Source organism: Cololabis saira, chromosome 6, assembly GCF_033807715.1.
Source record: "Cololabis saira isolate AMF1-May2022 chromosome 6, fColSai1.1, whole genome shotgun sequence".
In the NCBI taxonomy this organism is placed as follows: Eukaryota; Metazoa; Chordata; class Actinopteri; order Beloniformes; family Belonidae; genus Cololabis; species Cololabis saira.
In genome coordinates this window covers 48,856,376-48,871,955 of record NC_084592.1, presented here as the reverse complement: position 1 = coordinate 48,871,955, position 15,580 = coordinate 48,856,376, and the positions used below count along the sequence as shown (strand labels likewise).

Genomic DNA, 15,580 nt, shown 5'->3' with positions numbered 1-15,580 from the left:
GATAGGCCAGGTGTGTTCCTGCCCTCTGATAGGCCAGGTGTGTTCCTGCCCTCTGATAGGCCAGGTGTGTTCCAGGTGTGTTCCTACCCTCTGATAGGCCAGGTGTGTTCTCTGATAGGCCGGGTGTGTTCTCTGATAGGCCAGGTGTGTTTCAGGTGTGTTCCAGGTGTGTTCCTACCCTCTGATAGGCCAGGTGTGTAGCACAGACCAGCCGGCCGGGCCGGGCCTTCACGACCCCCCTGGTGCTGTTGGACGACCCGTTTCCGCTGAAGTAGAATCGATGAGGGAAGATGGGTTTGTGAAGGAGGTCAGAGGTCAGGTTATACTGAAGTTCTGAGGAGAGAAGAGGTCAGAGGTCAGATCTCATCAAATCTCATTCAAAGCAGCGCCGAGGGGTTGCCACCTTTCAGGAACAGAAATAAGCGACGCCCCGATTTCAGCACCGCAGGCGCCAAAAAAAGGGAACTGTAACTGTACCAAATATTAATGTCCATGGACCACTGGTTCTTGGTAACTGTACCAAATATTAATGTCCATGGACCACTGGTTCTTGGGGTAACTGTACCAAATATTAATGTCCATGGACCACTGGTTCTTGGTAACTGTACCAAATATTAATGTCCATGGACCACTGGTTCTTGGTAACTGTACCAAATATTAATGTCCATGGACTACTGGTTCTTGGTAACTGTACCAAATATTAATGTCCATGGACCACTGGTTCTTGGTAACTGTACCAAATATTAATGTCCATGGACCACTGGTTCTTGGTAACTGTACCAAATATTAATGTCCATGGACCACTGGTTCTTGGTAACTGTACCAAATATTAATGTCCATGGACCACTGGTTCTTGGTAACTGTACCAAATATTAATGTCCATGGACCACTGGTTCTTGGGGTAACTGTACCAAATATTAATGTCCATGGACCACTGGTTCTTGGGGTAACTGTACCAAATATTAATGTCCATGGACCACTGGTTCTTGGGGTAACTGTACCAAATATTAATGTCCATGGACCACTGGTTCTTGGTAACTGTACCAAATATTAATGTCCATGGACCACTGGTTCTTGGGGTAACTGTACCAAATATTCATGTCCATGGACCACTGGTTCTTGGGGTAACTGTACGGGTCACTGTCAAGTCCAACTGACGCTAATTTAAGCCCATAATCGGCTGGTATCCCGTCTAACACACTAGTTGCAGCCGTTTTTGCTGATGTTTTGCTACTCAGTGCGAGTAAGGGGGCCAGGGGGAAGTGACTTCACCCTGACGTTAGACGTACCTATGGCTCCTCTGAAGTGTCTGGACGTCACGCTGAAGCAGACGGTGACGTTGAAGCAGACGGTCGGGGTCCGCTGGTGTCGGCACAGCAGCTGGTTCTGGTCGATCCGGTCGGGCAGCGCCAGGGTCGCCCTCAGCTGGATCACCGGCCGGGTCCTACAGGCCCAAAAAGAGAACCGGTGAGGGCTTCACCACCACACCAGGGCTTCACTAGCATCACCAGGGCTTCACTAGCATCACCAGGGCTTCACTACCACACCAGGGCTTCACTACCGCACCAGGGCTTCACTAGCATCACCAGGGCTTCACTACCACACCAGGGCTTCACTAGCATCACCAGGGCTTCACTACCACACCAGGGCTTCACTACCACACCAGGGCTTCACCACCACACCAGGGCTTCACCACCACACCAGGGCTTCACCACCACACCAGGGCTTCACTACCACACCAGGGCTTCACTACCACACCAGGGCTTCACTACCACACCAGGGCTTCACTAGCATCACCAGGGCTTCACTAGCATCACCAAGGCTTCACTACCGCACCAGGACTTCACTACCACACCAGGGCTTCACTAGCATCACCAGGGCTTCACTACTACACCAGGGCTTCACTACCACACCAGGGCTTCACTAGCATCACCAGGGCTTCACTAGCATCACCAGGGCTTCACTACCACACCAGGGCTTCACTACAACACCAGGGCTTCACTAGCATCACCAGGGCTTCACTACCACACCAGGGCTTCACTACCACACCAGGGCTTCACTACCACACCAGGGCTTCACTAGCATCACCAGGGCTTCACTACCACACCAGGGCTTCACTACAACACCAGGGCTTCACTAGCATCACCAGGGCTTCACTACCACACCAGGGCTTCACTACCACACCAGGGCTTCACTACCACACCAGGGCTTCACTAGCATCACCAGGGCTTCACTACCGCACCAGGGCTTCACTAGCATCACCAGGTCTTCACCACCACACCAGGGCTTCACTACCATCACCAGGGCTTCACTACCACACCAGGGCTTCACTAGCATCACCAGGGCTTCACCACCACACCAGGGCTTCACTAGCATCACCAGGGCTTCACTAGCATCACCAGGGCTTCACTAGCATCACCAGGGCTTCACTACCACACCAGGGCTTCACTACCACACCAGGGCTTCACTACCACACCAGTGCTTCACTAGCATCACCAGGGCTTCACTACCACACCAGGGCTTCACCACCACACCAGGGCTTCACCACCACACCAGGGCTTCACTACCACACCAGGGCTTCACCACCACACCAGGGCTTCACTACCACACCAGGGCTTCACTACCACACCAGGGCTTCACTACCACACCAGGGCTTCACTACCACACCAGGGCTTCACTACCACACCAGGGCTTCACTACCACACCAGGGCTTCACTACCACACCAGGGCTTCACCACCACACCAGGGCTTCACTACCACACCAGGGCTTCACTAGCACACCAGGGCTTCACTAGCATCACCAGGGCTTCACTAGCATCACTAGGGCTTCACTACCACACCAGGGCTTCACTACCACACCAGGGCTTCACCACCACACCAGGGCTTCACTAGCGTCACCAGGGCTTCACTAGCATCACCAGGGCTTCACTAGCATCACTAGGGCTTCACTACCACACCAGGGCTTCACCACCACACCAGGGCTTCACTAGCATCACCAGGGCTTCACTACCGCACCAGGGCTTCACTACCACACCAGGGCTTCACTAGCATCACCAGGGCTTCACTAGCATCACCAGGGCTTCACTACCACACCAGGGCTTCACTAGCATCACCAGGGCTTCACTACCACACCAGGGCTTCACTAGCATCACCAGGGCTTCACTACCACACCAGGGCTTCACTAGCATCACCAGGACTTCACTAGCATCACCAGGGCTTCACTAGCATCACCAGGGCTTCACTAGCATCACCAGGACTTCACTACCACACCAGGGCTTCACTAGCATCACCAGGGTCATGGCTACGCTTCCGGTTGGACGTATTCTTCCTCTACACCTCTGTCTACTAATATACTCACATACTTCCATAGAATTATTAACACTCAGACTCCTACATTTCTCTATAATAATATAACTTATTGTTCAAATATTTATTCAAATATAATAATAATTTTTTATGTACTTTATGAATTGAGATTGTATGTTTGATTTTGTATTTTATTGTCTGGACCCTAGGAAGACTAGCTTTGGTTTTGGCCTCAACTAATGGGGATCCTTTTAGATTAGCGATTTTCAACCGGCGGTCCGCGGCCCTCTGTTGGTCCGTGGCGGTATTGCATGTGGTCCGTAATGTTGTAAATGGAAAACAATAATTTAAAAAATATATATTAATTTAGACTCAATTTATTTTACATTTACTATTCATTTTTTGTGAATATTTTACCCATCCAAATTATGTCAAATGAGTAAGAGTGAACTTTGTAATATTATAAGCCCTCTTGGCTTCCTATTGGTCATTTTTCATTGACTGTTTTTTGTTTTTTGTTTTTTTTTAGAGCAAAAGGTGCAAATAAAACTAGACACTGATGCAAATAAATAGCCTATATAAGCCCATACTCTTATTTAAAAGCAAGGTGCAAAATAAAAAAAAACATTCCCAAAAGCAGTTGGTCCCCGAGTTGTTGTTGGTTATAATGGTGGGACTGGTACAAAACCAGTTGAAAACATCTGTTTTAGATAAAAAAAATAAAAATAAACGTGTGTATGAACGGCTGAAGTCACCTGAGAACCACGACAGAGTCTGACAGGAAGGCTCCGACCGCCACGTCTGTGGAGACACGAACACGAGCTGAGTACGACCTGAGATCAGACGTTAGTGGCGCCGGGGCGTTATTGGCGCCGGGACGTCGGCGGCGCCGGGACGTCGGCGGCGCCGGGACGTCGGCGGCGCCGGGACGTCGGCGGCGCCGGGACCGGTTCACCTACCCTGGTAGCCGTTGGCGTCCACGTCCACGCCGGAGCTCAGAGACTGTCCGAACATCCTCAGGTCCCGGCCGAGGGACGAGCCGCTGATCCTCTACAAACCAACACATAAAACCAGTTTCATTCAGGATTTAATGAACCTTCTTCCTTTCAGCCAACCTGAGACGCCTGCGTGTTCATACTTCTGTTACATATTACATGTGTTGAGGCATTGTCACACCATTGGGACGTGAAGCTCCAGCTTCCTACGTCCTGCAGGTATTAATGAGAAGACAGATAAATATGCCGGGGTCAGGGGTCAGAGGTCAGAGGTCGTACCTGCGACGGAGTCGCTGAAACTCCGTCTGCTCTGCCGTTGTAGATGTAGACGGCTCCTCGGAGGTCGTTCTCCTGGGGGGCCCCGACGGCGATCTCTGATCAATACACACACATCAATATATCTCTGATCAATACACACATATAAATATATCTCTGATCAATACACACATATAAATATATCTCTGATCAATACACACATATAAATATATCTCTGATCAATACACACACATAAATATATCTCTGATCAATACACACACACATAAATATATCTCTGATCAATACACACATATAAATATATCTCTGATCAATACACATATAAATATATCTCTGATCAATACACACATATAAATATATCTCTGATCAATACACATATAAATATATCTCTGATCAATACACATATATAAATATATCTCTGATCAATACACATATAAATATATCTCTGATCAATACACACACATAAATATATCTATGATCAATACACATATAAATATATCTCTGATCAATACACACACATAAATATATCTATGATCAATACACACACACACACATATATATATATATATATATATATATATATATATATATATATATATATATTATTCACCAGAAATAACAGCCCTTACTGTTGTTCTGGTGGAATAATCCTTAATCTTTGAGACTGATTTCTGCTGCTAAAGTTGTAATTTTTCCTGGAAATCCAGGTGGTGCCCCAATAGGATTAATTCATTTTGATAATTCAATTTGATAAATAGTCTACTTTATTAATTATTAATAATTGTTGAATACAATTATTAATAACTCTTGATAACTAGAACAGCGCAACCGCTGTGGCACAACAACACTCTACAACCTGCAGCAGCAGGACACACTGGAGTTAAACTACTAAACTGGTTCTATATGCAGTTACAACTACTAAACTGGATCTATATGCAGTTACAACTACTAAACTGGTTCTATATGCAGTTACAACTACTAAACTGGTTCTATATGCAGTTACAACTACTAAACTGGTTATATATATATATATATATATATATATATATATATATATATATATATATATATATATATATATATATATATATGTCAGGAGATGGCGCTGTGGGCAGGTGCCTATGGTCTTTTATGGCCAGGTTGAAAAGGCCCACTTCCTCTTCCTGCCAGCAGTGTTCTATGTGATTTAACTTCCGTGGACCCTGATTGGCCGTCGTGCTGGTGTGGGCGTTACCTGGGTAACCGTCGTCGTCCAGGTCTCCCAGGTCGGCCATGGTCTCTCCGAACCGCGCCGCCACGGCGTTGGAGCCGCTCAGCGTGAACGCTGCCTCCTCCAGCTTGGCCTGGAGTTGGTCAGGAAACAGAGGGAGGTTTGTTTCTGTTCCTGGTCCATAACCAGGGCTGCACACAGGCCGGGACTCCAGGGCTAGTCTACTGCAGGTTTTAGATGTTTCTCTGTCTTCAACACACCTGATTCTCATCACTGGTCGTCATCAACATCATCAAGGTTTACACAACTCTGTTGGTGACACAGCCTTGATCTGCTAGGAACCAGAACCAGAACCAGGTCCAGCTCTGGTGACACAGCCTTGTCTATCAGGGTTGTGTTGAGGAAACATCTAAAACCTTCAGTAGACTGGCCCTGGAGTCCCGGCTTGTGTGCACCCCTGTCCATAAGTCAGCACGTTCCTGCAGGCGGAGCTCCTACCTGGCCCTGGTTGATGTAGACGTGGACCCGTCCCTCCTCCCGGGCCGTCCCCGTGGCCATCGGAGCCCCGACCAGAAGGTCCGACAGGCCGTCAGCGTTCAGGTCCACCACACACACGCTGGAGCCGAAGTACGAGCCCAGCTGCAGAGACACGGCAGAGACACGGCAGAGACACGGCGCCGTTTAGTCGGCCGGAGGTCTGAATGTCTGAACGTAGGCAGATAACTCTAAACAGATCCTTACTTCTGTTCCAGACACCTCGGAAACCACACGCAGCATGACGTTGTCAACTGTGAAGATGAAGACCTGCAAGGCACAATCAGACTTTAACCATCAAACCTACGCAGAGTACCCAGATGTTCCGTGAGAACTTCACCCATGATCCCATAAGAAGGTATAAAAGACACCAGTCCTGTCGGAGGTCGGAGGTCGTACCTTCCCCCTCTGGTTGTACTGAGGAGCTCCGCCCACGACCTCCACGCTGGCAGGACCCAGGAAGTGACCGGCTCCCACCGAGTAACCTGTGGCAGCAGGACACTGGAGTTAAACTACATAAACATAAACATAATAAACATAAACATCTTACATAAAATCATAGACTTGATAGAGCCTTATGTTCCTGGCAGAGCTCTCCGCCTCCAGGGTGCAGGTTTACTCGTAGTTCCTAGAGTATCTAAATGTAGATTTGGAGGGCGGGCGTTCTGCTATCAGGCACCATTACTATGGAACCAACTTCCAATCTGGGTTAAGGAGGCTGACACCACCTCCACCTTTAAAACTAAACTTAAAACCTTTCTGTTTAGTAAAGCCTATAGTTAGTGTTTAGTAAACCTCTAGCTGGTGTTGGTAAATCTCTAGGTAGTGTAAACTCTATTGTGTTAGAGTCAGTAGTCATAGTTGCAGCTATAGAACAAGACTATAATAGTTAGTCTCAAATATAGCTTGGTGGTAGATATGCTGCTATAGGCTTATGCTGCAGGGGGCACCGACATGATCCGCTGGGCGGTGCCTCTCACCCTTCTTCTCCTCTCCTCTTCCCTTCCTCTCTTCTCCATTTCCATTTTTATTTATTATAAATATCTCATAGCTATCATTTTTGTCCATCGTTCCTGTAGTTTCTTGTGCCGGCCCGCCTTTTTTCTCTTTTGTGCATGTTTGCAGGCCGGAGCCTCAGGAGCTGCGTTCTGGCCTGCGCCCCCTCCCCCCACCCCCAGTCATCCCGTTGTTGCTTCCACCTGCCTGCGCCCCCCCCCTTTGGTCATCCCGCTGCTGCTTCCACCTGCCTGCGGTCCTGGTCCAGGTCCGAGTCCACTCTACAAACACCAGCTGCATGCAGTTACAACTACTAAACTGCTTCTATATGCAGTTATAACTACTAAACTGGTTCTATATGCAGTTACAACTACTAAACTGGTTCTATATGCAGTTACAACTACTAAACTGGTTCTATATGCAGTTACAACTACTAAACTGCTTCTATATGCAGTTACAACTACTAAACTAAAAAAGGGGCGGCAGTAGCTCAGGTGGTAGAGCGGGTCGTCCAATGATCGGAAGGTCGGCGGTTCGAATCCCGCTCTATCCCAGTTTGCTGTCGTAGTGTCCTTGGGCAAGACACCTTACCCACCTTGCCCCGTGTGAATGTGTATGAATGTGTATGAATGTTGGTGGTGGTCGGAGGGGCCGTTAGGCGCGATATGGCAGCCACGCTTCTGTCAGTCTGCCCCAGGGCAGCTGTGGCTACAATGTAGTTTACCACCACCGGAGAGAATGTGTATGAATGAATAATGATTTCTGTAAAGCGCTCTGGGTGCCTAGAAGGGCGCTATATAAATCCAATCATTATTAAACTGCTTCTATATGCAGTTACAACTACTAAACTGCTTCTATATGCAGTTACAACTACTAAACTGCTTCTATATGCAGTTACAACTACTAAACTGGATCTATACGCAGTTACAACTACTAAACTGCTTCTATATGCAGTTATAACTACTAAACTGGTTCTATATGCAGTTACAACTACTAAACTGGTTACAACTACTAAACTGGTTCTACATGCAGTTACAACTACTAAACTGGTTACAACTACTAAACTGGTTCTATATGCAGTTACAACTACTAAACTGGTTACAACTACTAAACTGGTTCTATATGCAGTTACAACTACTAAACTGCTTCTATATGCAGTTACAACTACTAAACTGGATCTATACGCAGTTACAACTACTAAACTGGATCTATATGCAGTTACAACTACTAAACTGGTTCTATATGCAGTTACAACTACTAAACTGGATCTATACGCAGTTACAACTACTAAACTGGTTACAACTACTAAACTGGTTCTACATGCAGTTACAACTACTAAACTGGTTACAACTACTAAACTGGTTCTATATGCAGTTACAACTACTAAACTGCTTCTATATGCAGTTACAACTACTAAACTGGTTCTATATGCAGTTACAACTACTAAACTGGATCTATACGCAGTTACAACTACTAAACTGCTTCTATATGCAGTTACAACTACTAAACTGGTTCTATATGCAGTTACAACTATTACACTGGTTACAACTACTAAACTATTTCTATACGCAGTTACAACTACTAAACTGCTTCTATACGCAGTTACAACTACTAAACTGCTTCTATATGCAGTTACAACTACTAAACTGGTTCTATATGCAGTTACAACTACTAAACTGGTTCTATATGCAGTTATAACTCCTAAACTGGTTACAACTACTAAACTGGTTCTACATGCAGTTACAACTACTAAACTGGTTACAACTACTAAACTGGTTCTACATGCAGTTACAACTACTAAACTGGTTACAACCACTAAACTGCTTCTATATGCAGTTACAACTACTAAACTGGATCTATACGCAGTTACAACTACTAAACTGCTTCTATATGCAGTTACAACTACTAAACTGGTTCTATATGCAGTTACAACTACTAAACTGGTTCTATATGCAGTTACAACTATTACACTGGTTACAACTACTAAACTATTTCTATACGCAGTTACAACTACTAATCTACTACTAACTACCAAACTCCTCATCACAGACGAGCTCTGACCTCAGTTTTCAAACATTAAAGTTGAATTCCACATTTTCACAATAATCTCCTTCATGTGAGCCGGATAATTAGATTTTAGTTCGGGTCCAACTGAAGTGGAATTACAACGGTCTTTCATGTTTACGGCGTAGTACTTTTATTGACTACTTTGTTGTCATGTTTCACCAAAGGAAAGTCCTGCTCTGTCGCTGACATTCACCAACATCTTTATCTGAACTTCTTCAAGTCTGTCTAATTTGAAACATGTAAATACGACTGGATAGTTCCTTTTAGAAAAAGTGTTTTTATTCCAGCCAATTTTCCAGTTCGTATCTCTCACACCCGGAATAAAACTCCAACGATACGTGAACTTCTGACCTCTGACCTCTTTCACCAAACATTTAAATCCTGGCTATAGGAAGAACAACACTGTTATCACAACCAGCTTAAACGTGTGTAGTTTGTTTTAATGTTAATTATATGTTTTTTATTGTTTTTAGTTTTTTTTTTTTTTTTTTTTTCTACTGTTTTAATTCCTACGTACAGGGCAATGAACAATGCAACACACACTTTGTACTGTATGTTACACAAGCTGGATCCTCTCCGTACCATAATATTACCATCGCTGGTATGTCATTATTGTAATATGCATCTTTTTGCTCAAGTCACTTTAAGATACAATCCACACTGCTTTTAAATGCTGCTAAATCTATTTTTCTGTGGGGACTGCTGGTGTAAACTAGCATTTCTGCTAAAAGCCGGTGTATTTACACTTATTAATGTAGTGTTCATTAATATTCATTGTCCCGTCTAAAATAAACTTAAACTTAAATAGTGATTTGTGTCAGAAGAGGCTGAAGGAGTTTGAGCTTTTCTCACAGACCAATGAAAACACGACTGTTTGTTCAGATCTCAAACACAACATGAGCACAACTTTATCATCACACGTTTACACTTTAAAAACATGAGGACAGGAAATCACCTCAATGTTTTATACCTGTGATGTGACTAAATCCGGTTTATATTTGATGGTTTTTCAGAGTTTCCTGGAAGTGTGAAGCTGAGAGCCTGCAGACGGCTGGAGCTCTGAAACTCTACTTCCTGTTCACCGGCACCCTACTTCCTGTTCACCGGCACCCTACTTCCTGTTTACCGGCACCCTGCTCACACCTGACGCCCCAGGGCTGCAGCCGCCCGGGCGGGGCGGCAACACCTCGCAGCTCGAGTCGTTATCACAAACGCTCTGGCAGAAACAGCCGAACAGATGAAACAGAACACCACTTCCTGTTCAGCAGAAACACTTCCTGTTCAGCAGAAACACGGCCACGCCGCTTTACATAGCGTCTCCATTAATGCCATAAATACTACGGCAACATGTGACCTCGCTAGAGAAAATATTAATGTCCATGGACCACTGGTTCTTGGTTACCTGGGACTTGCTGATTACCTGGGACTTGCTGATTGGGCCGGAGCTTCGGGAGCTGCGTGCTGGCCTGCGGTCCCCACCCCTGGTCATCCCGTTGCTGGCCCCCCCTTCTCCTCCCTTTTCTCTCTTTTGTCCTGCAGGTGGCCGTGGGTGGCTTGTAGCTTGCATTACGGAGCACAAGTCTTTTCCTGACCCTGCACCCCAACCTGGGACTTGCTGATTGGGCCGGAGCTTCGGGAGCTGTGTGCTGGCCTGCGGTCCCCACCCCCGGTCATCCCGTTGCTGCTTCCACCTGCCTGCTGTGCTGTTGCCGTCCCTGACCCACCAGTCTGGCCCTCGGCAGGAGGGTCCCCCCTGATGAGCCTGGTCCTGCTCAAGGTTTCTTCCCTCCTAAAGGGGAGTTTTTCCTTGCCACTGTTTGGCTTAAGGTTTTTCTCCCACTAGGGGAGTTTTTACCTGCCATTGTTTATGTAATAATTGCTCGGGGGTCATGTTCTGGGTATGGGTCTCTGTAAAGCGTCTAGAGACAACTCTGTTGTATTAGACGCTATATAAATAAAATTGAATTGAAATTGAATTGAATTGGTAACTGTACCAAATATTAATGTCCATGGACCACTGGTTCTTGGGGTAACTGTACCAAATATTAATGTCCATGGACCACTGGTCTTGGTAACTGTACCAAATATTAATGTCCATGGACCACTGGTTCTTGGGGTAACTGTACCAAATATTAATGTCCATGGACCACTGGTTCTTGGTAACTGTACCAAATATTAATGTCCATGGACCACTGGTTCTTGGTAACTGTACGGGTCACTGTCAAGTCCAACTGACGCTAATTTAAGCCCAGAATCGGCTGTTATCCCGTCTAACACACTAGTTGCAGACATTTTTACCACTCAGTGCAGTAAGGGGGTCCAGTGGGAATGTGACGTCAATACAAACCCTCTATATCTTTGATTTCTGCACAATAATGTTGAGAAGCACAATACAATCCTTTTCAGTTCTATTGCATAAATGCCATTAAAAAAACTGAATCTGGAGCAGAACTCAGAACTGCAGTGGTTCAGGTCTTGCAGTAATAATGATTGTAGATGAATGAGTGAATCCTGGTGAGAAGTGATAATGATTGTAGATGAATGAGTGAATCCTGGCGGGATTTACCCAGGTAGCTCCCGAAGGTGACGGCTCCGGTCTGGTCGTCCAGGTACACCGACATCACTCCGCCGGTCGCGTTGTAGACCAGGACGGAGCCGGTCCAGTAGGACGTCCCCGGGGCCCCCATGACGATCAGATCCTGAGACACAACAGGTCCGTGTTAGTCCCGTCAGCCCATTAAAATAATCTCATTAATTACAGGATTTATTATTAATTAATCTAATTAATTGCATTTTAATCCCATATCTGCTAAAGGTCCCCAAATAAAGAATTCTAATTCTAGGACATTACAAAATTGCAGTGCATGACTAATCAATTGAAAACACTAAGAAGATTTGAAATCCACATTTTTATGTGCATTATTCAAAAATGCAAATACAGTTAAATAAATACAATTCTGAAATAAAATACGGCTGAGTCTCAAATAGGCACTTAATCAGACTCTCAATTCAGAATTAAAACTAAAGCTGACTCAATACAGCGATTCCAGTACTATAGTACCAGTAGCTGTAACGTTTACAGGGGAACTTGTCCGGACATGTTTAGCGTTTAAATGATATTTCAAGCTAGAGCAGCTCCGCTGATAGGAACATTCTTTTTTACAAAATGTACAAATCCCCGCCTTCTTGTTGATAGTCCCGTCTTCTTTCTTTTTATACATAAACTTGCCGTTCAAAGGCCCTAGCAAAGATTTGCTGAGTCGCCCTAGCAAAGATTTGCCGAGTCGCCCTAGCAAAGATTTGCCGAGTCGCCCTAGCAAATATTTGCTGAGTCACCCTAGCAAATATTTGCTGAGTAGCCCTAGCAAATATTTGCTGAGTCGCCCTAGCAAATATTTGCTGAGTCGCCCTAGCAAAGATTTGCCGAGTCGCTCTAGCAAAGATTTGCCGAGTCGCTCTAGCAAAGATTTGCCGAGTCGCTCTAGCAAAGATTTGCCGAGTCGCTCTAGCAAAGATTTGCCGAGTCGCCCTAGCAAAGATTTGCCGAGTCGCTCTAGCAAAGATTTGCCGAGTCGCCCTAGCAAAGATTTGCCGAGTCGCTCTAGCAAAGATTTGCCGAGTCGCTCTAGCAAAGATTTGCCGAGTCGCTCTAGCAAAGATTTGCTGAGTCGCTCTAGCAAAGATTTGCTGAGTCGCTCTAGTAAATATTTGCCGAGTCGCTCTAGCAAAGATTTGCTGAGTCGCTCTAGCAAAGATTTGCCGAGTCGCTCTAGCAAAGATTTGCCGAGTCGCTCTAGCAAAGATTTGCCGAGTCGCTCTAGTAAAGATTTGCCGAGTCGCTCTAGCAAATATTTACTGAGTCGCCCTAGCAAATATTTGCTGAGTCGCCCAGGTCTGTTATGACTAGCATGACTCAGCAGGAGGGAAGTCGTGGCCTACAGGTCCCTCAATGGGACAAATTTAAAATGCTCGCACATTTTGCCACTCATAATTAATTGTAATTGATGAATCTAATTAAGGCACTAAACTGACAGCCCTAGTCTATGTTGTTACTGACCTCCGTCAGGACGTTGGACATTCCTGCCTGGCAAGACCCGTAATCCTCCCCAAACCGGGTCTGGTAGTCTGGTAAGTAGGAGATGAGAGGTGAAGGTGAGAACGCGCACGCGCACGCACACGCACACGCACACGCACACGCACACGCACACGCACACACGCGCACACGCGCACACACACACACACACACACACACACACACACACACACACACACACACACACACGCACACACGCACACACGCACACACACACGCACACACGCACACACACACACACACACCACTGGAATCGAACCTGCGTCGCTGTACAGGGGAAGGTTTACATAAGTCCCTGCTCAACCCGTTGAACTAAACACTCTACGTTGGTTTAGTTCAGTCCTACGTTAGTTCAGTCGTACGTTAGTTTAGTTCTACGTTAGTTTAGTTCTACGTTAGTTTAGTTCTACGTTAGTTTAGTTCAGTCCTACGTTAGTTTAGTTCTACGTTAGTTTAGTTCTACGTTAGTTCAGTCGTACGTTAGTTCACTCCTACGTTAGTTTAGTTCTACGTTAATTTAGTTCAGTGGTACGTTGGTTTAGCCCGTTCAGTCGTACGTTAGTTTAGCTCGTTCAGTCGTACCTCTGTAGCAGGGGATGATGGGACTGGAGTGTTCCAGGTCACTGCTAAAGCGGTAACACAGTCCGTTAGGCAGCTTGTTTTTCTGACTGTCTTTTCTTGAGTAGTAGACGTTCTTCCAGCGGTGAGCACATGCCTGAACACAAGAACACAGAGTTAACAGCGGTTTATCAGGTTAAACACGCATTAGCAGGTATTGGTGTGTCTCTGACAGAAACAACTGTATATTCCTTTACTTAATTCAACTCTCAATAAAGGCAGCAGCAGTAGAGTATCGTGGAAAACCTTTTCTCAAAACTGCAGCAGTGTCACAGTTTTCAAATAATAGTCTCTTTATCAATCACATGATTACTAGGAATAAAAAGAAAAAGCCTTCCATGCAGGATCTGCTCATCGTGTCCAAAGCAGGTAGCAGAATTCAGTTTTGCTTGGAAATTGTATAAATAATAGATGTGTGATGCTTTTTTTCAGTGAGATTAACTGGTAGCTGCACTTTGACTGAATTCCTGGAAAATGACTACATCAAACCAAAATGAAAACTTAACTCATCAGTTTTTTTATGTTAATGACCACGAAACTTCCTAGAAATCCTAAAACAAGGAATAATATTTAGATAAATAACACCTTCTAGAACTGAGGATGTGGTCCAAGTTACACACTTCTGTCCTTCCAATCAATGTTATGAGGGAACTAGAAAATGTCAAGAAATTTTGAAGTGCCACGGGACTACTGCCGGATGATTGCGATTTTTCCTATATCAAACCATTCAAAAGTTATTGCAGAAAATAGGAACTATGACATATCGACCGATCAGAAGAAGAGGTGGGGCTAATTTGCACCAAGAAAGGTCAAGGACTCAATAACGAATCCGATGACACCACCCATGACTCTCTATGTCAAACCATTCAAAAGTTATTACAGAAAATAGGTAATAGGCAGAACCACTAACAGAAGACCTAACGGAACAGCTAACGGAACCGCTAACGGGACCGCTAACGGGACCGCTAACGGGACCGCTAACGGGATCGCTAACGGGACCGTTAACGGAACCGCTAACGGGACCACTAACGGAACCGCTAACGGAACCGCTAACAGAACTGCTAACAGGACCGCTAACGTGACCGCTAACGGGACCGCTAACGTGACCGCTAACGGGACCGCTAACGTGACCGCTAACAGAACCGCTAAAAGAACCGCTAACAGGACCGCTAACGGATATATATATATATATATATATATATATATATATATATATATATATATATATACACATATATATATATATATATACCATGAACCGGTTTCCAGCAGGACTGGGGGTCATCTAAGGTCAAAAGGTCAGGGGTCAGATTTCTCCTTTTTCCAGGTTAAAGTATATGAAGTCTGTACTGACTCAGTCATGTGACTAGTCCTGGCTGAATGAGTCAGCAGCTGACTGCTGGTTGCTAGGGGCAACAAGAACCTTGCACTTCAGGAACATTCCGGGTTGGTTGTGAGAAAAACCCAGAGTTTTGCCTTGTGAAAAGT

At 45.3% G+C, this 15,580-nt stretch overlaps 1 protein-coding gene across 1 annotated transcript in view; it reads right to left on the bottom strand.

Annotated features, from left to right (window-relative positions):
* LOC133446243 (integrin alpha-4-like) overlaps window positions 1-15,580 on the bottom strand; it is a 46,023-nt gene that overhangs the window by 18,452 nt on the left and 11,991 nt on the right. The window contains exons 5-16 of the mRNA XM_061724233.1: window positions 14,057-14,189; window positions 13,439-13,506; window positions 11,948-12,080; window positions 6,718-6,803; window positions 6,526-6,588; window positions 6,283-6,423; window positions 5,809-5,917; window positions 4,581-4,675; window positions 4,266-4,356; window positions 4,062-4,107; window positions 1,290-1,444; window positions 179-333 (exon numbers count right to left, since the gene is read on the bottom strand). Coding sequence (XP_061580217.1) covers window positions 179-333; window positions 1,290-1,444; window positions 4,062-4,107; window positions 4,266-4,356; window positions 4,581-4,675; window positions 5,809-5,917; window positions 6,283-6,423; window positions 6,526-6,588; window positions 6,718-6,803; window positions 11,948-12,080; window positions 13,439-13,506; window positions 14,057-14,189 — 1,275 coding nt within the window. The remainder of the gene's footprint in view (window positions 1-178; window positions 334-1,289; window positions 1,445-4,061; window positions 4,108-4,265; window positions 4,357-4,580; window positions 4,676-5,808; window positions 5,918-6,282; window positions 6,424-6,525; window positions 6,589-6,717; window positions 6,804-11,947; window positions 12,081-13,438; window positions 13,507-14,056; window positions 14,190-15,580) is intronic.